The 19,946-nt window shown below is 51.0% G+C and overlaps 3 protein-coding genes across 8 annotated transcripts in view; 2 read left to right on the top strand and 1 right to left on the bottom strand.

Moving 5' to 3' along the window:
• Positions 1 to 2,863: 2,863 nt before the first annotated feature.
• UBAP2 (ubiquitin associated protein 2) overlaps positions 2,864 to 19,946 on the bottom strand; it is a 117,863-nt gene continuing 100,780 nt past the window's right edge. For all 6 annotated transcript variants that reach the window (XM_055790290.1, XM_055790291.1, XM_055790292.1 and 3 more), the window contains 7 exons: positions 10,409 to 10,487; positions 8,709 to 8,923; positions 7,276 to 7,375; positions 7,085 to 7,192; positions 5,531 to 5,598; positions 4,487 to 4,678; positions 2,864 to 3,059 (listed from right to left, as the gene is read on the bottom strand). In XM_055790290.1, coding sequence (XP_055646265.1) covers positions 2,964 to 3,059; positions 4,487 to 4,678; positions 5,531 to 5,598; positions 7,085 to 7,192; positions 7,276 to 7,375; positions 8,709 to 8,923; positions 10,409 to 10,487 — 858 coding nt within the window. In that variant the 3' untranslated portion in view covers positions 2,864 to 2,963. The remainder of the gene's footprint in view (positions 3,060 to 4,486; positions 4,679 to 5,530; positions 5,599 to 7,084; positions 7,193 to 7,275; positions 7,376 to 8,708; positions 8,924 to 10,408; positions 10,488 to 19,946) is intronic.
• LOC101921672 (interferon-like) lies at positions 13,557 to 14,450 on the top strand. Its single transcript, XM_005236164.4, has one exon. The coding sequence runs from the start codon at positions 13,557 to 13,559 to the stop codon at positions 14,133 to 14,135; it is 579 nt and encodes a 192-aa protein (XP_005236221.3). The 3' UTR covers positions 14,136 to 14,450.
• On the top strand, positions 17,741 to 18,567 carry LOC129782690 (interferon-like). The gene has a single exon (XM_055790304.1). It carries the CDS (start codon positions 17,997 to 17,999, stop codon positions 18,558 to 18,560), a length of 564 nt encoding a protein of 187 aa, XP_055646279.1. The 5' UTR covers positions 17,741 to 17,996; the 3' UTR covers positions 18,561 to 18,567.

Here is a 19,946-nt window from a genome sequence, read left to right as displayed (position 1 = left end):
GGAGAATGTTTTTGCAGTGCCTTGCTGCCGCAGTCAAGCTAGAACCAGTGGGACAAGTGCACGGGAGTTGTTGCACTTGCTGCACTTGGCATTGCAGCACAGCAACTGCCAGGTCAGATGTGGTTGTGGCCCAAGTGCTTCTGCTTCACAGCTGTGCTGGAGGAATGGCGATGGCATTTCAGAGCTGCATTCCCAGAGGAGTCTCCCTGTTGGGGAATGGGACTGAGAGGGATGGTGCTCTCCGGGCCTTCTGGCTTGGATCACGCTTGCTTTAATCTCCCACCTGCCTCCTACAGCACTGGGCTGCCCGGAGCCGCTAAGTAGCTGCTTCATCCAGCAGATGCGGTATCAAAGGCAGGACAAACTTTCCAGCCCACTCTGCACTGGGTAAACCCTGCTGCCACTTGGTGCAGGCTATTTCCCCACGCTTTCTTTGATGGCCGAGTGCAGCTGAGCACCCTTGGCTCTACCATCAGGCTGTGGAACAGGTGACTGGAGAGGAAATTGCTGCAGAAGAACCTGCTGGAACTAACGGTGTAAGGAAACGGGAAAACATCCTGTTTAGTCTTGCCTGGAGACGAGGGGAGGCTGCCTGTGGCTGACCACAGCGTGCTGCCGGCGGGCAGGACCCCAGAGCAGCTGGGGAGATGCTGGAGTTGCCTCTGCTGCATGGTGCTGGGAAGAGGAGGTGCTGGAGGGCAACATGGCCCATCACCTCCAGGGGTGGACGTGCTGCCCTTCCATGCCCACAGCCATAGTCGAGGATGGAAGCTGTGCAGCTGGGGACCGGAGAGGAGCACTGGTTTAGGTCCTTGTGGGGCATCTCCCTCAGATGCTCTGCACCAGCACCAACTCTTGTGTGTTCCCTTTGCCAAGCTGCTCCTGGACCCTGACACCAGCAAGGACTGACCTACGCCTAGGAGGGCAACAGGAGACTTCTATAAACAAGAAAATTAAGTGTGTGAAGTTGGCTTTGGGGGAAATCTGTTTTTCAAGGAATAGCTTCTGTGAAGCAGCAGCTTTGGCCATGGGTAAATGAGATGCCACTAGTGTAAGCCCCGTGGGCTCAGTTACTGGTGTAGCCCTCGTACAAGCTGGCAGCAAGTCCCCAGCCTACTGAGACATTTTTCCATCCTTGACATTTAGGCCCCAAAGCCAGTGGGACAGCAGCTGCCAAGGGCTTGCAGCAGCTGCTGAACTTCAACCAGTATAAAAACTTGAGCTGGGGCAGAGGAACACCAGTACAGTTCATGTTCTGCTGGTCAGAGGCAGAAGGAGGACTGGGTGATACAGACTTCTTCCAAGCCAACTGGTTCCCACAGGACGTGAGAGCTGGTGAAAGGGTGACTTTAAGAAAGGAAAGTGGTTCTCAGGGTAGAAACAGGGTTTTTTTCTTGTGGGTCTTTATGCAGAATTGGCAAGTGCAGAAACACCCCTCCCCTGCCACATGGACACATACAGCTTCACATTTTCCCACCTCCTCTGCTATGAAAGGCCAGCATGCTCAGGAGGATGAGCCTGGAGCAGGAGTCATCACCACTGACCTTCCTCCTGGTGGAGGCCATGGACCAGGTGGGCGAAGCACGGGAGGGCAGTGCTGCAGTTCTGCCCCCTCCTTACCTTCCCCAGCTGCTCCCTGCAACTCACACAGAGCACAACGCCAGAGGACACTGAAGGCGGAGACGTGATGTTTAATGTCAGGACTCGGGATGATGCCCAGGATCCCATCCCTGCTGCAGATGCTTATAAGCTTTCAGCACCGAGGTCACTCACCTTTGTCATGGTATTCAGCATCCCCTGCAGACCCATCTGCTGCTCTTACCCTCCCAGCTCAGCTTTTGCTGCAGAGCAGGTGGAAAGGGACAGGCTGTAAAAGCAAAACTGCCTCTGGAGCCTTTGAAAATGCAGACAAACACCAGTGATACGCTCAGACCTTTATTAGGTGGAGGAAGGGCTAAAAAGAAATGAAACTCCTAAAACATTCACCGCACTGGTGCAGGACAAGAAGGACCAGGAGTTGCTGGTCTTTGTTTTAAAAAAAGTGGGGAGGGACAGGTGAAGTTTCCATCCAGTAGCTCTGCCTTTCCTGGGCGGGGTGGCTCAGGGCAAAAAGAGGTACAAGACACAGCTTATACTTTTATTTAAGAAACCGCTACATAGTTTTTGCCTCTAATGATGCAAAGGAGTTCCAGGACACACTGAGCCATCCAGATTCTCTTGCTAGAGAAACAAAATAAAACAAAACCGAACCAAAAAAGAAAATCCTGTCTTTTTATTATTCAGAAATTGAAAAATAAAAAGCTGAGGCTGCAGCTCAGGGCCACAGTGACCAAACTGCCCATGAGAGTTTATTTTTTACAGAAGGAGGGAAGGGGGAGACAAAAGAAAGGGGAAGGCCCACGAAACTTTTTTTTTCTCCCACCCCTCTTTTAAAGTAACAGCTATACTGGGGGCTGAGGGCAGAAATCAAACCAACAGGACACATCTGGATTTGTTTTTTGTGGCCTCCTGATTTGCCTGAATTTAGAACTGCATTAAATAAATGGGCTCCAGCTCATTTGTCTTTGTAACAGAGTTATAAAGCCCATAGAGCTTAAAAAAACAAGGAGGGATACCTTGGTGCAGATGGGAAATGAATAATTAGTTTTCCTACAAAGAAAATAAAACAGGCTGCAAGATGCAGAAAACCACATTTAGGCTCTATTACATTTACAAATACATACATAAATATATTACATACAACAGCAACTCAAAGAGGAAGCAGGCGAGTCACACAGAGGATGGCTGGCTGGCTGCAGTTCTCCCCGCACAGACATTTGGCTGAGCAGTTACTTCTCCTAATAATTCCAGGAATGGGCTTCGGCTTTTTCTCTTTTTCTCTTTTCTTTTTGTTTGTTTTTTTTTGTGGGTTTTTTTTTTCTCCTCCTCTCCTTTCATTCTCTCCCCCCTCCCCGGTTTCGGGTTTAGTTTGTCCAGTATGGAGAAGTGCCATAGGCGGTTTTGGTAGCCTGAGACTTTTGCTGCATGGTGCTGGGTTGGTTGCGTTGGCCAGATCCACCCTAGAAAATGAAAACAAAGAAGATGCGGACATCAGCTGCCATAGCACCCGTGCTCCCAGAAAGACGAGCCCATCTGAATGTCACCAGAAGAGCTGCCGCCCTTGGGAACAGCCCTGATATCCACCAAGGGAGCGATGCTCCCCCTGAATCGATCCGTTTCTGCCCTGCAACACCTCCGCATCTTGCAGTCCAGGGCAAGCAGCCACAGAGTCATTAAACAGGAGCACAGGAACGTGTCATCCCTCTGCCCCTCACCCAAGATAGGTTCAAGCACAAGGAACGCAAGGAGCAGGACCAAGAACACTGTTTTTTCAGGAAACTTTTATAGCAAGGAAATGGACGGGCTGGTGAGACCAAGTCAGAGCCAACCTGCAAAAGGATACTTCATTGTTCCCCCAGAGTTACAGTGCAAGGGCTCACATTCTGTCTCCTGCCGCAGCCTGGGGACAGCAGCGGCTTCACACCTCACTGCCCATCCCCCCATGTAAGGACAGTCTCTTCACAGAATCACAGGCTGGCTGAGGCTGGCAGGGACCTCTCGAGGTATCTTGTCCAATTCCTCTGCTCAAGCAGGGTCACCTACAGCTGGCTGGCCAGCACCATGTCCAGAGAGGTCTGAGGATAAAGACTCCACAACCTCCTTGGGCAACCCGTGTCAGTGCTTGGTCACCATTCCAATCAAAAAAGCTTCTCCCGATGTTGAGATGGAGCCTCCCTTGTTTCAGTGTGCCCACTCCCTCTGGTCCTGTCACTGGGCACCACTGAGGAGAGCCTGGGTCAGTCCTCTTTACACCCTCCCCCTTCAGGTGTTTACATATATTGATGAGATCCCCCTAAGCCTTCTCTTCTCCAGGTTGAACTGTCCCAGGTCTCTCAGCCTTTCCTCAAAGGACAGATGATCCGGTCCCTTCACCATCCTTGTGGCCCTTTGTTGAACTCTCCAGTACATCCATGTCTCTCTGGTACTGGGGAGCCCAGAACTGGACACAGCACTCCAGGTGTGGCCTCACCAGTGCTAAGCAGAGGAGAAGGATCTCCTTCCCTTGACCTGCTGCCATTACTGTGCCTAATACAGCCCAGGATACTGTTGGTTGCCTTCGTGGCAAGGGCACATTGCTGGCTCATGGCCAACTCAGTGTCCACCAGGATCCCCAGGGCCTTTTCTGCCAATCTGCGTTGCCCCCCAGCGTGTACTAGTGCATGGGGCCGTCCCTCCCCAGGGGCAGGACGTGGCACTTCCCCTTGCTGAACTCGCTGAGGTCCCCCCACCCCAAGCTGGTCAACAGCATCGAGTCTGTCAGTCTGCAATCATTGTCATGGCCCTTTCCCAATGAGCGAAGCAAGACCCCTCAGACCCTGCCCCGCTGGGATGTGGGGGCAGCACTCGGTCCTCAGGCATGCTGCAGAGGCAGGAGGGGCTGACTCACCTGCCCGTCTTGCTGAAGATGGTGATGCAGCATCTGGGAATGAGGCTGCTGATGTGCAGGCAGGATATGGAGAAAGGGGGCTGGAGCGTAACCCGGGGCAGCACCAGGGTTCAGGGGCCCAGTCGATCCGAGAGCAGAGGGCAGGCTGAAAGGAGGCGGTGTGCCAGCATGGAATCCCTGCTTGTCAAATGTCTGCATAGGAGGCAAGGGGGGACAGTGTCAGAGACTGGTGTGAGCAGCCCCACAAGTGACCAGGCAAGCACAGGAGTGGCCCAAACACACACCACTTGAACCTTTCACCACTCCATGAGTAAGCCCCTTTTTTCCCCCTGACCTCTTTTTACTCAGTGGGACATGGGATGGCAGCAGCTGCCTGAAATCACACATTGCAGGGGCTCAGCCTGGAATTACTTGACCTACCCAGGGCAGCCCAACAAAACTGAATGAAGAATTTGCAGTGAGATTTTCCTCCCTCCGGCCAAAGCTTGACTCCTAGTGCTAAGCACGTAGGCGAGGGCTGGCTTCCTACCTGTAAGCATGAATCACAGACACAGATTCCCCCAGCTGAGGGTGCAAGGAGGAGAAAACAGGAACTGGGCATAAGCTGACTGCACACTACAGCTTGTAAAAGCACTTTCAGCCTTCCCTGGGAAGCTGTGTGCTGAACGACGGCCACAGAAGAGCATGGGACACTGTGTTAGGGGTGGACACTACTGACTGGTCTCTCTGGTGAAAAGAAAATGCCCTCTAGACTCACCTGCTTTGGGGGCTATTTCGACTAAAAACATTAGCCCCATCACATTCATTTGCACCCAGGATACAGCTCATGTGGGGCTGTGTGTGGCACTGCACCTATGTCAGGAGCTGCTGTCAGGACCTGACATGGCAGAAACAATGCAACAGAGGGCAAGACTCCAACAGCAAACAGGAACAGCACCAGAAATGCCACAGCCTGCTGACCCTGAGACCAACTGGTCTGAGAATAGGATGGGAGCCATCAGCCTGGCCTCAGGCCATCAGGGAGGAGGGTACAGCATTGCTCACCTGAGTCTTGTTATAGACTGAGCCACTGATATCAGGCACACCTGTGTTACTTGAGGTCACAGAAACACCTGAAAAACAAAAAAAAGCCATTGACAATGAGAAAGTCAACCACCACCCAACATAAACCCCATGCTTTGCTCCTGGCACCTCCAGCAGCCTTGGTAGATGCACCTTCATCCACAGCTACTGCACCACACCCCTTGCTGCTGCTACTGGCCAGCCCAGCGGGGCTCTCCATGCTCTTACACCCACAGCACCCCACATGGGAACAGAAGAAAGGGCTCGGCTCTTCGCTCCCACAGGAAAATGGGAAAACAGTCCACCAGGATAAATCACCCACATCCATGACCCAGTACCGCTTGGATTCAAATGCACTTCACCAGGCAGCAGCTGGCTGCACTGCACACTCATTTAAGCTCACGAAAAGCCAGCTTTCCCCTAGGATTAGGGATGCATTTGGCTCTATTGCAGTGTTCAAGAGCTTTCCAGTAGTGCACTGAGTGATGAAACCCAGCATCTGCTACACATTTGACCCCTTGTCCTTTTACACCCTGCAGAAGGGTGAAGTCTGCAATGCTCCTCTGCCCAGAGAGAGTATCACTGATTCAGGCTGGCTTCCACCTGGACCAGCTGGTGCCGCAACAGGCTCAGAAACACCCACTTACCAGCAAGGTGACTCTCAAAGCAGCCACTTATTCACTGTCTCAGAAAGACTGGCTCTAATAATTCCACTTGGATTGGAATAAAACCAGTGGTTCCTTTGGCCAGTGATCAAAGGACTGGACTCGGAGGGTTTGCACTGCTCTAAGGTTGTACCCTTCCTAGGACATTGCTCCTTTTTGGATTGCTCCTCTACAGACGAAAGTGTGAGCAGCTCTTGGCTGAAGACAGTCCAGTTGGTGTTTCAAATGCACAGCAAATGCTTGGTATTTGTTAAGCCCAACAATGAACTAGTTAGTGGTAAGCAGTTCAGCACACACTTCTCAGTTCTAACCAGCAGGTGCAGAATAAAGCTTTCCTATAAACTGTATACGTTCTTCAGCCTTCACAGTCACAAAGAAAACATTTCCAGGCATGAAACAATGTGATAAGTTAGAGGGTTTACAGACAGCAGCTGAAACAGCAGCCCAGAGATGCCCTGCTTGCCCCTAACACACGGCTATGCTGGGTGTCTACCAAGAAAATTAAAATCTAGTCATGATTTGGCACAGGACCATTTGAGTAGCAGCACCCAACCACTCAGGCTTCAAGAACATGACACTGCTGTAGGACCACTACCCTTCAGCAAAGAAAACTTTGGCAGAGGAAGCAGCTTACCATTTCTCCTATATATAATTGTGGACAAATCTGCGCATCAGCCACAAAAATCCTTATGCAAAGTCCAGTCATAAGATTTAGAAGGAACACTTGGGACATTTAAAAAAGCATACGGGAGATGGAGAAACAGCTTGGATTGTGGCCCTGTTTAGAGCTGGCTGCTGTGTTGACTGCACAGCACTGGGACTCTACCCTACTAAATCCCACTGAAGAGCATCCTTAAGTCTCATGTGTTACCTTTCCCAGGTCCAGTGCCAGCAGATTTGTTTTGTGCTTGAGATGACCCACTGTAGCCTCCTTTGCTGTAATCTCCAGCTGCCGTTCCCTGCGTTAAGTCATCATAGCCTGCCGGTGTGTACAAGACAAGGTGTTACAGTGTGCAAGCAGCTCTGCAGACCCTCACATGAAAAGCGCAGTGGTAAGCGTACCTGTTCCATAGCTGTGCTGCCCATAGCCACTCGCTTGCTGGAAGGGAGTCGATGCGGTGTTCAGGTTGACTCCGTGCTGTTTAGCAGATGCCGGAGGTACCTGAACAAAGGGAACAAAAGGCGCTGTTAACAGGGAATGTCGCGCAAAACACAAGCTCCCTCTGCCATCTAGTGGGGGAGGAAATTTCATCTGGAGTTGGGAGTATCGGGATGGCATGGGAGACAGCACTCATGCTTTCAGCAGCAACTCGCTGTAGTGGATGTGTGCAAGCCCCACGTTTTCTGCTACAGCTGCCCCTCAGATTGCAGTGCAACCTCCTTTCGGAACAGGCTGCGTATTTCTTTCATGCGCTGAATGTAAACAGCAAATTCCAAGAAGGAGCAGTTGCAGTGCTCTCCCTCCAGAATCAAATAAAACATCAATTCCTGCCCTGAGGCTGCTGCATGGAACACTGCCCTACTGAGCCCTAAACCAGACTTATCTACCCCTCTGCCTGGAGCATCACCTCTTCCCGAATAACCTTCTTCCTCCTAAGACTAGCAGCACAGCTTTCTGACTTAATGGGGTCTCCTCCATCCTCAAAAGGATTTCCTAGGCACTCTCAGCTCACGCAGATTTGGGTCTCCCCTTCAGTCTCCAGAGACTACAGTAAGAGCTTTCAGGAACACCGAGTCCATGAGCTACAGTTGTCTGCTATTCACAGTAACCTGCATAGGAGTCCATGAGTACTGGCCTTTTAAATTTCCTGTTTTCTTGGGGAAGGGACTGAAACTATTTTCTCATGCTTGCACATTTTTGGAAATCCCTTGCAGACTGGGGAAGATGACTCTACTCCATTCTCACGAGACCCCACCTCAGTACCAGATCCAGCTCTGGGGTCCCCAGTACAGCAAGACACGGACCTTTCAGAACAGGTCCAGAGGAGGGCCACAAAAATGATCCAACAGCTGGAGCACCCCTCCTATGACGAAAGGCTGAGAAAGTTGAAGTTTTTCAGCCTGGAGAAGAGAAGGCTCCAGGAACACCTTATTGCAGCCTTTCAATACTAGACGGGGGGGTGCTTATAAGAAAGAGGGAGAAAAACTTTTTACCAGCCAGTGACAGCACACAGGGCAATGTTTTCAAACTGAAAGAAGGTAGGTTTAGACTGGATCTAAGGAAGATTTTTTTTTAAGACAAGGGTGGTGAGACACTGGAACAGGTTGCCCAGAGAAGTTGTGGAAGCCCCATCCCTGGCAGTGTTCAAGGCCAGGCTGGATGGGGCTTTGAGCAGCCTTGTCTGGTGGAAGGTGTCCCTGCCCATGACAGGGGGGTTGGACTAGGTGATCTTTGAAAGTCCCTTCCAATCCAAACCATTCCATGATTCTAAGAATCATAAAGAGCAAAATCAGAGGCATGAAGGGAAGGTTACAGTTCAGGCTGTTACACTTACAAACATGGTCGGCCCATACTGGAATGCACTGGGTACACCGGGCACACCAGCGTAATAAGGTAACCCAGTGTAGCTGTATCCTGGGGGCAGGGTCGGGTTGAGGAAGGGCTGCTGAGTCGTGTGATGAGTCTGCGTCTGGTTCTGCTGTGGTTGGGCAAGTGTGGTAGCAGGAGCAGGGGAGGCAGAATCCCCACGGCCAAATTTTGTTACATCACCTGTGAAAGAAAGCACTGGTCAGAAACGCTGTCAAAACTACTCCAAAAGTGAAGGACTCTAAGGATTCAAATCCTCTGAATACAAGTAGACAACTACAGAAGAGAGCACATGCTACACTTGAAAGCCTGCAGCTGTTCACGGGAAGCACACTCCCTGTCTCTGTTCCTGATGGCCACAGGGACATTGCCTGTTTGTGGCACAGAACTCTGTGCCATGGCTAACGCATCGGTAAAACGGAGATACCAATACTTACCTATCTCACAGCGTCTGAGCAGATTCACTAGTATCAGATCATTGCAATAAAACATGCTAAAAGCAGAAGTATGGCAAATTGCCAAAGAGCAAATGGTTGCTGGGTTAAAGTGTGACTCTCCTAGGTGTTAAACTGATTAGCTAAGCTGCATGGGCTTAAAGCAAGTTAGGATTTACGGGCAGTGATGGGCATATTTTTGTCAATGTCTGTTTATTTGTCAAGCATGACTAGTTAAGATGTCCGGTTCCTCACACCACCAAAGTTCTGGAGACAGTAGCTGAAGGCCAGGAAAGCAAGGCTTGCATCGTGGGCCACCTTATTGAAGAAGTAGGAAGGGAAATTTGGTTATTAATCCAAAAGCAGCCTCCCAAGAGAAATGATTATGAAGCAGAAAACTCCTGAACACTTGCATTTTCTGGTACCCTACAGAGCAGCATGTTCATATGCTTTTTAGGGAGATTACATACATCAATTGCATCTATCCCATTCCCAACCAGTATTTCTTTTTGTTGGTTACCAAGAAGCATGAGAACACATAATACCATCATTACAAGAATTATAAAACTGTAGCCATAGGCGTTAAGCTGTAATCAGATGGCAGGATGAAAACCACTGGCTCAAAAATCTGGATGGCATTAATGTCATCTTTGCACAATGATAACTGAAGAGCAAGAGCAGGCACGAGGAAAGGCTTCTCAGAACACATGCTTCCAGGAACGAAGTCCATTAGATTTGGGGAGGGCAAGAGAGAGCCTGATGGATGCACCTCCTGCTGGTAACACAAAAGTGCTAAAATAGCAGTAACGAACTACGGGGAGCTGCTGGGGGTGTGTGGGGGGTGTGTGTCTATTCCAGTGCCAAAAAAAGAAGGCAAGCAAATGAATTTTGAAAAGAATGATTAAGCTATGGAATATTTTCAAACACTTGTATGTGCTTGGGAAGGGCACTAGGTGACACTGCCATTTACATTCTTAACAATTTTACACGTATCCTCAAAGGATATCCAACTTATTCCCAGAAGTCATCACACATGAATTACTGACCAAAACCATGAAGAAACGTCAGTGTGAAGGTTGAGAGGGAGATGCTCCCTTTTGTTTGACTAGTTTGGACTGATGGGTTTAACTGCTTACAGAAGGGGAAAAAAACAGTTGCTCTTTCAGCAACAGCAGGATGACCTGCATTTAGAAATCAACACATTTCACCACACTCGTCTTTAAATAGCACTCACCTGAGTACGGGTTGTTAGCAAGGCTCCCATCTCTGCCTGTCAGGGTTGCAGGAGCAGGGAATGTAATTCCGTAGTAATCCTTGGAAAGAGACATCGTTTATTAATAGTTGGAACTGTAACACAGGTGGACAGCTCTTACCAAACCCATTATCATAGGCATAAGAAAATTTAAAAAGGAAGAACTAAAGGAAGTTTGGGCAGAAGCTGACCTTCGCACTCACAGCAGAGCTGAAGATTTACGTGGATCCTCAACTTTAAAATTAACCTCTTTTTTAGACACTTTTAATATTATATACAAATACTTCATCACTTAACGGTAAGTTAAAGGCAACAGCTAAATGCTTTCCCCTCCCAATCTTCAGCTCTGAGCTGTCTTCTTCCAGCGAGACTGCACCTCAAAGAGCAACAGGTCACTGCGGCCCAAAGACCTGGGGTCAAGCCAGAACCGTAATCACAACATGGATATAGTCTAAAGGTCTTACTCTTGTAGCATGCCCTATTTTCTAAAAGTGGAAATGTCAGCTAGGACAACAGCACAAACATTAAAAAAAAGGGGTGGGGAGAAAAAGGGTTACTACCATATGACTGGAAAATTTGTTTAAACTATGTTACAGGAGACCTCAGGGTAGTTAGTAGTCTCCAAAGTGGGGTGCACAAGACAATCCACTGGAGTGCATGAAGAACATAGTTTTGGTATATTAATAAATAAAATTTTATAAAATTTTAAAATAGTGTTTGTTTAACCTTCCATCCTTTTTTAATTTTTATTTTTTATATGTTTTATAGCATACATATTAGTACAGTAGTGTATGTATGTAATTTAGAAATTACAAAAAAAATACACTGAGGTCAAGTGCTCACAAATTTTGTACTGATGGGGTGTGTAATCAAAAAATGCAGAGACCTCCACCTTAGATCATTCTTCTAGGTGCTCTATAGGAGGTGACTGGACACACTAGCAAAACCAAAGCAGCATTTTGTCCTCAGTTTCAGAGAAAAAGAGAAAAGTGTGCTCTTCCCTAGCTGAGTGAACATCACATGTGGGGCTGGTACTCCACAAAGTATTTTTCCTCCTAATCCTCACGGTTTACTCCTCACCACCTCAAATCCATCAAGAGTTAGTGCTTTAACCAGTAAAGTATCCATTTCCACACGTTCTCCAACATCCTCCTCCTTCATATCCCTCTCTGAAAATACCCAGCACCTCAAATGCTTTCTCAGAGTTGACAGCACCTTCCACCTTGTTGCATTTCTGTACATCACTCCTCTGTTTCCTACACCCAATCCTCCATCACTCAGCATGAAATAATCTGGCAAAGATGCAGTACTGCAGTTTCTTTTCTGTAACGTGAAGCAGTGCCATATTTCATCATTTTTTCCTTTCCCAGATAATTCCACTTTATCAACTCTGGCATGGATCACTTAACAAACGAGAAAGAAGCGCTCCCATCTCCTTTTGGGGAAAATGCCATAAAAAGCAGACCTGGAGAAAAGGTCTGAACAGGATTTGGTGAATATGAACTGGAATGGACACATCAGCATTTGCCTATAGATGAACTGGACAAAATATAACCAAATCTGCATGAAAACAGGGTCTAGGGACTGCAATCATTCCTACTGCCCCTCAGGTCTGTGAGAACCACATCAGCACTGGATAGCCCTATCCCACGCACCTGTGCATGCAAGCATTCCAAACAAAAAAACCATGAGAAAATACGAGTGCCAGCCAGTTATGCCCACCCACAGGACAAGATCAGAAGAGACGCTCTGCTCTTCAGAGAATCATGGGTATTTCCTGACCTACAGAAGGCATGCAGGAGAAGGTGCCTAAAGTCAAAACTGAAATATTAGGAATAGACTCAAAAAGTGAGGCAGAAAAGGGCTGAAAAAAAGGTAAGTGGTCTGATGGAATAGACTTAAGCTCCACCAAGCAGCTGGCTAGGAACCACGCATACCATACCACCTAAAGTGTTTGTAAGGTCTGCTACAGGCAGCCTGCAACAGACTAGTAGAAAAGACAGCATATCCCAATGTAATAAACACAGGTGAAAAATACCCACAAAACCAAACCAAAAACCAACGAAAAACCCAGTGAGAATTTACAGCATCAGCATAGAAATGAATTAATTGAGTTAAAATAAAAAAGAACCCCATCCCAAACCTTTGGGAAAAACCCCGTTCTTGCAGTATCAGCAGCAGCCAGTGCCTCTTGCTGCTGGAAGCTTCCCAGGAAGCAGTGACGACATGCGCTTGAGACTCTGCCCACTTTTGCTTTCTAGATGTAAGGGGACCGGCATATCAAAGAAATATTCCCACCCTTTCCTGCCACCCAAACACCTAATGTTGCCTGATTTCTACAACACATTCAAAACGCAATAAACTCTCCCCCCAATCTGGAAATCACAGTAATTCCATGAACAGTTCATGAAAAATCCTTTGTAACATTTATGAATCTATTTCTAAATATAAACAAACAGAGGACAAGTAACTCCGAGGGTGAGGGGAATGACAGGTACCCCAAAAATACCCTGCAAGATATTTGCAGGGAGGGGAAAAACTCTTTGACCAGCAAAGCTGCAGACGCTACAGAAAGGAAAAGGAAAACAAGAAAAAAAAGAGACACACAAACTGAAAATATTTTTCAATAAGAAATGAAGGAAAATATGCAATAACTCATATATACAAACAGTATCAGAGCAGGGAATAAGAAAAAAGGATGTTGGTAGGCAGAGAAACCTGAAAATACAAACCAAGAAAGCCAACTCTAAAAGCAAAGAAAAGGGAAACCCTGAAACACATCCTCAGCACAGCTGCCTTAAAAGGTTCTGCTGTCCTGCTTCCACATCTCCCGTTGAACCACAACAGCACAGGAGCAAGGCTCCCCCTGCACCCCAACAGCAGCACTGGGAAAGAACCAACCCCTTTTCCCTAAGCCATCTCCTGTTCACAAGCCCTCAGGAGAAAGTACACTGGAAGTAAAAATGAAAATGAAAACAGGGAAATTCTGTTTAGATGCGATGATGATGAAAGGAAAGCCATGGCAGCACCACATAAAACCGACCACCCGGCACCACACCAAGCACAGCGACCACCCACAACACCACCAAGCCTGCCCGGGCTCCTGCACAGCGACACCCACCCAACCACCATGACAGCGCCCGCAACCCCGCAGCCCCGCCTGACGCACGGCGCCACGCCGCTCCTGCTCCTCCTGACGGCTCTCGCCACCACCCTCGCCTGCCACCACCTGCGGCCCGGCGACGACACCTTCCCCTGGGACGGCCTCCGGCTCCTCCAGGCCATGGCTCCCAGCCCGACACAGCCCTGCCAGCAACACCAGGCGCCCTTCCGCTTCCCCGACACCCTCCTCCACACCAGCCACCCACAGCAAGCCGCCGCCACCGCCCTCCGCATCCTACAGCACCTCTTCCACACCCTCAGCAGCCCCAGCACCCCACAACACTGGGACACCGGCGCGCGCCACCACCTCCTCAACCACCTACAGCACTACATCCAACGCCTGGAGCAATGCCCGACAGCCAACAGGACACTCCTCAAAAGGCAAGGGCCTCGCAACCTGCTGCTCAGCATCAACAGGTACTTCACACACATCCAGGACTTCCTCCACACCCACAACTACAGCGCCTGTGCCTGGGACCACGTCCGCCTTGAAGCTCGTGCCTGCTTCCAACGCTTGGACACACTCATACGGCAAATGAAGAGCTGAGCTGCTCCTGCCCACCACCAAGCCCACCCATGCCTGCCAACGCCAGTGGCCACAGATTGAGCAGGAGCAGCAGTAGCCCAGGCTGGCACTCTCGGTGCTGCTCACACCTCTTCTGGCCACGACCCGGCACTGATGGAGAGATGGGCATGACCATGGTGAGGCTGGGGCCAGGCTGTGGCACTGTCTGCTCATGGGCACCATGGCCACACCTTCACTGGAAAGGAAGGAGGAGGAAATTGCTGTGCTGCCTGCTCATGGACAACTGTGAGGCAATGGGGAGTGTGGTGGTATTTATTATACATACTGTTATCTTGCCCGTCCAGACTGCAGCCTCCCCTGATGGAGGGGAAGGTCCCCACAGACTGTGAGACTCTCATCCAGTGACTATTCACCACAGAAATCTAGAAACCTATTTATTTATTTATTTATTTATTTAACCATTAATATCTATATTGCTATATTTATGTATTTATTCACTTGTTTGGAAATAAAGACTTTTTGCAAAAACAAAACAGAAGAAAAAGAAAAGAGGTGGTCATCATTCATGTACCTGACAGGCAAAGACGGGGTCTCTGTAAGGCAGGCAGGGATGACCACCCCTCTGGCAGCCTGTCCCACTGATAGATGCCTCCTGCCCTGGTCAAATGCTCCATACAGGAGTCCACTCTTAGGGACCCACCACAGCCCTTCAAGCCCACAGGCATCTTTCACTAATGCAAGACGCCCGGAGCACACACTTGTCCTGATGACATGCTGCCTGCCCTGCACACTCCTTTCCCACCCTCCCTCACTGCCAAAACATGAAAGCCACCTCCAAATCACCACCCCATATCACAACGAACCATTCAGCAATACCACAGCACTTAGAAGCAAGGAGGGTCCTGTGGACATGGTTCACCTCAAAGAGGTGAAGAGAGGACCACCAAGGCCTGTGGAGATTTGGACAAGGGATAGCATCTCAGTGCTACCAACCTCACCCAAGAAACCTTAAAAAATACCAAACAGCCCTGTGCTCAGGTGGCCAAGGAGGCCAGCAGCATCCTGGCTGGTGCCGGGAACAGCGTGGCCAGCAGGGCCAGGGCAGTGCTGTCCCCCTGCACTGGGCACTGGCGAGGCCGCCCCTCGACTCCTGTGTTCAGGTTGGGCCCCTCACTGCCAGGGGGACGCAGAGGGGCTGCAGCGTGTCCAGAGCCGGGCAGGGGGCTGGTGCCGGGGCTGGGGCACAGGGCTGGTGGGGAGCGGCTGGGGGAACTGGGGGGGTCAGCCTGGAGAGGAGGAGGCTCGGGGGCACCTTGTGGCTCCCTGCAGCTGCCTGACAGGAGGGTGTAGGCAGGGGGGTCGGTCTCTTCTCCCAGGTGACAAGTGACAGGGCAAGAGGAGACGGCGTCAGTCTGTGCCGGGGAGGTTTAGGTTGGGTGTCGGGAAAAACGTTGTCACTGACAGGGTGGTGGAGCACTGGGACAGGCTGCCCAGGGAGACGGTGGAATCACTGTCCCTGGAGGTCTTTAAAAAATGCATAGATGTGGTGCTTAGGGATACGGTTTAGTGGTGGACTTGGCAGTTCTGGGCTAATGGTTGGACTCGATGCCTTAAAGGTCTTTTCCAACACAAAAAACCCACTGGAGATGCCCAGGACTGCTCATTGCTCTCCTACAACCACCACAACTGACACAGGACACCACAACTGTGTTTACACACCAGTGGCCATGGGGACCTATCTCACACAGAGCGCACGGGCCTAGGCCTTCTGCACTCCAGCACTCCAGTTAACAAACAAAAAGATACATCACTCAAACACTGCCACCCAACATGGTCCAAACCAACCAGCACAGATGAGCGCAGCATTGTCCATGAAGTAAACTGCCCATGCACCACCAGCACCAGCCGCTCCTTGGCCCTCCAACCACCACCCCAAAAATATCTGCTCCAGATGTTCTTCCCTCCCCAGGTATGCCTAGAGAAAGACAACACTAAAGTTCAGCAGCTATGGCATCCTCCTACACAGGACAAAGAGGTTCTTCTCCATGCACAGTTATACCACGTCCACCACCACATCGCTGCAAGGATGCTGCAAGAACACATCACAGCATGGTCAGGGTTGGAGGGAACTTCTGGAGATCATCTACTCCAGCCCCCGCTGTACAGTAGGCTCTCCTAGAGCAGGTTGTGCGTCATCATGTCCGACGGGGGCTGAATGTCTCCAGAGGACACTCCACAGCCTCTCTGGGCAGCCTGTTCCAGGGCTCTGTCACCCTCAAGGTAAGGAAGTTCTTCCCCAGACTCAGAAGGAGCTTCCTGTGCTGCAGTTTGTGCCCCGTGCCCCTTGTCCTGTTGCTGGGCAACACTGAAAAGAGCCTGGCCCTTCCCATAGCAGGCACATGCCATGCAGCTGGAGAGCGAGAAAACAAGTGGGACTGAAAGTATTCAGGTACACACCAGGACCACTCAAGATGCAACTTCCATGTTGTACCACAGTCCCCCTGATGTTCCTTCTAACCAGAAATACCCTGTGATGCCAGGCAGGCGGGACTTCAATGGCTTGGTCTTCCCTGAGGTGGACAAAGAAAGCAAACCCTCCTCGGACAGAAAAACAAAGGACAGATAATGACACAAGCTGGAACATCGTGAATAAAAACACGAAAGAATAAACACATTATATCCTTCTTCACCATGAAGGTGATAGAACACCACAAGAGGGATCAGGTACATTGTGAGATGCCCGCTCCTGCAGATAGATGCAAAGCCATCACTGGACAAGGCCAGTGCAACCTCCTCTGAAACCACCTACCCTCAGCACCAGATAATACTTAACACACTAACATTAAAAAAAAAATTGAAAAAAAAATGAAGAAATGAAATGATGCACAATTAGTCATAAAAAATTCAAACCCAAAAAGCTAACAAAAGATAGAGGAAAATGGACAGTTCCAGTAATATCAGAGAATAACATACGAACATGCACTTAAACAGGGGAACGCTGGAAATTGGAAAATGGAATTGTCTGTAGAGAACCTTTCCCTCCACAATATAAAAATACAGCACAATAGTGACAGTGCTCACAAAAACTTCCTAACATAGCAAAAATAGCAAAATTCACCCTACATAAAAAATGTTTCTGCCTGCATTTCCTACATTGTTAAAAAACCTAAAAATGAGACAACACTTCTCACCCCTCTCATCACCATGAGGTTTCAAAACAAAGAAATGGAATCGAAGAGATGAAGAATATACCAATAAATATCAGTGACTGTAGACACACATGCAACCATATCTTCTCAAACAAGTAGACTTAGTGAACTCCTGAGAAACCAATGACATCGTTTTACAAATATCCCGATACGCAAAAAAAAATGATGTCTTGAAACAAAAACACAGATGACAAAAACACCGAAACTGAAAAAAGCCACAAACACTACCGGACAACTACACAAGGAAAAGATAAATGGGAAGGAAGGGAAATTCAGCCAAACACAACAGGAACAAGAAAGAGTCCAGAAGGAAAAGGAGAAACCACATGAAAATCACATAAGCAGCAGAAAAACCGCAAATGTAACTGTCCCAGTGCTTCACATCCCCCGCGCGACCACTACAGCCAACCTCCCCACGACACACCACCGCCAAAGCACCGCCACCGCTCTCCCCACCCACGGCCACCCCAACAACGCACTTCCCCAAGACCACCACAGCCACCAGCCAAAACTGAAAGCCACAGCCGGAAACTCGCTGCCATCGGAAAGCGAGGAAGGGGAAGCCGCCGCGCCACATAAAGCCGGCCACCCGGCACCACACCAAGCACAGCGACCACCCGCAACACCACCAAGCCTGCCCGGGCTCCTGCACAGCGACACCCACCCAACCACCATGACAGCGCCCGCAACCCCGCAGCCCCGCCTGACGCACGGCGCCACGCCGCTCCTGCTCCTCCTGACGGCTCTCGCCACCGCCCTCGCCTGCCACCACCTGCGGCCCGGCGACGACACCTTCCCCTGGGACGGCCTCCGGCTCCTCCAGGCCATGGCTCCCAGCCCGACACAGCCCTGCCAGCAACACCAGGCGCCCTTCCGCTTCCCCGACACCCTCCTCCACACCAGCCACCCACAGCAAGCCGCCGCCACCGCCCTCCGCATCCTACAGCACCTCTTCCACACCCTCAGCAACGACAGCGCCCCACAACACTGGGACACCGGCGCGCGCCACCACCTCCTCAACCACCTACAGCACTACATCCAACGCCTGGAGCAATGCCCGACAGCCAGCGCCACGCTCTTCAAAAGGCAGCGACTCAGCATCGACAGGTACTTCACGCACATCCAGGACTTCCTCCACACCCACAACCACAGCGCCTGCGCCTGGGACCACGTCCGCCTCGAAGCTCGCGCCTGCTTCCAACGCCTCCACAACCTCACCCGCACCATGCGCCGTTAGCCCAAGCACCGCGGCCAACGCGCACGGCCCCACCACACCGACAACAACACTTCTGGAGCCCCGGCGGACCCAGCCCCACCTCTCTCATCCCGCCTACCCTCAGCCACGCCAACAGCCGCTGCAGCAACGGCCCCGCGCCCTCCGCCCCCACTGACTGACCCCCTTATTTATACAACTCTTATTTATTGCCACCGCGGGACTTCACCTATTTATTCACTCCACACAAAATAAAGACCTGTTGCAAAGACCTTGCCCAATGCATCTTGTCTCACAAGCACAAGGAACGAGCCTTCGGCGTGGCGCGAAGCCACCGCCACTCAGCACCTGCTCCAAGCCCTGCCCCACACGGGCTCTGCAGGCCCCGTGCCCACTCTCCCCCTTGACACCTCTCCCCAAGGAGGCGCTTTCCTCCACCTCTCTCAAAAACCTCTCCCAGGCTTTCAACAGCCAGCGTCACCCGAACCTCCGTGTCGGCCCGTCTCCTCCACAGTTCCCACCCCCCGCCCCGCTTTCCACCAACTGATCCTCAGCTCTGGAGGCCTCGCTAACAGGGAGGCCTCGCACCTCTTGCAGCGCGTCCACAGCAGGGCCACAGACACCGTCAGAGCCTTGCAACGCCTCTCCTGCGAGGAAAGGCTCAGAGAGATGGGCTTCTTCAGCCTGCAGCAGGGAAGGCCCCGCGGAGACCTTACTGCGGCCTTTCGGCACTTCCAGGGGGCTCACAAGAAAGATGGCCGACGACTCGGTCAAAGGGCCTGCAGCCACACCACAGCGGGGACTGGCTTCAAACCGAACGGGGGGCGGCTCACGCTCCGTACAAGGAAGGCAACACGCTGCGACCAACCGGGAGGCAAAACGCTGCAACACGTTGCCCACAGAGGTGGGGCGCGCCCCGTCCCTGGAAACCTCCCAGGTCAGCCTGGACGGGGCTCTCAGAACCTCCTCTACTTGAGACGGCCCTGCCCCTTGCTGGCGGGTTGGGCCCGGCGACCTCTGAGGGTCCCTCCCAGCCCAACCCGACCCATCCCAAACCATGCCATGAGTCTAGGAGGGAGCGGCACGGCACAGACCCAACTCGGGGTCGCTGGCTCTTGCAGCTTCAGGCATTGCTCACCACAACTCTCTGCCTGCGCTGCTTCAAAACACCTTGCAGCGCCAACTCTGCTGTTCTAGGGCAACACGGACAAGGTCCAGCCGGCGACCTCCAACGTCAGCCTACCTCCTGCCGTGACGGCACCTGCCTACGCCCAACCACCGTGCACGCGCCACCACCCCAAGCACTGCACCCTCCAACACAACGCTGCCTGACAACAGCGTGGCTCCCGGCCCGCCACCACCAACACCCTTCACACCTTTCCCCTGCTCCACACGCTTTCCGGAAACACG

This window comes from Falco peregrinus, chromosome Z, assembly GCF_023634155.1.
Source record: "Falco peregrinus isolate bFalPer1 chromosome Z, bFalPer1.pri, whole genome shotgun sequence".
In the NCBI taxonomy this organism is placed as follows: Eukaryota; Metazoa; Chordata; class Aves; order Falconiformes; family Falconidae; genus Falco; species Falco peregrinus.
Note: the sequence above shows the minus strand (reverse complement) of the source record. Positions and strands in the feature narration are given on the sequence as shown.

Bases quoted from the DNA above. Each gene is read 5' to 3' on its own strand.
- LOC101921672 (XM_005236164.4), top strand. From the start codon at position 13,557: ATGACAGCGCCCGCAACCCCGCAGCCCCGCCTGACGCACGGCGCCACG.
- LOC129782690 (XM_055790304.1), top strand. From the start codon at position 17,997: ATGACAGCGCCCGCAACCCCGCAGCCCCGCCTGACGCACGGCGCCACG.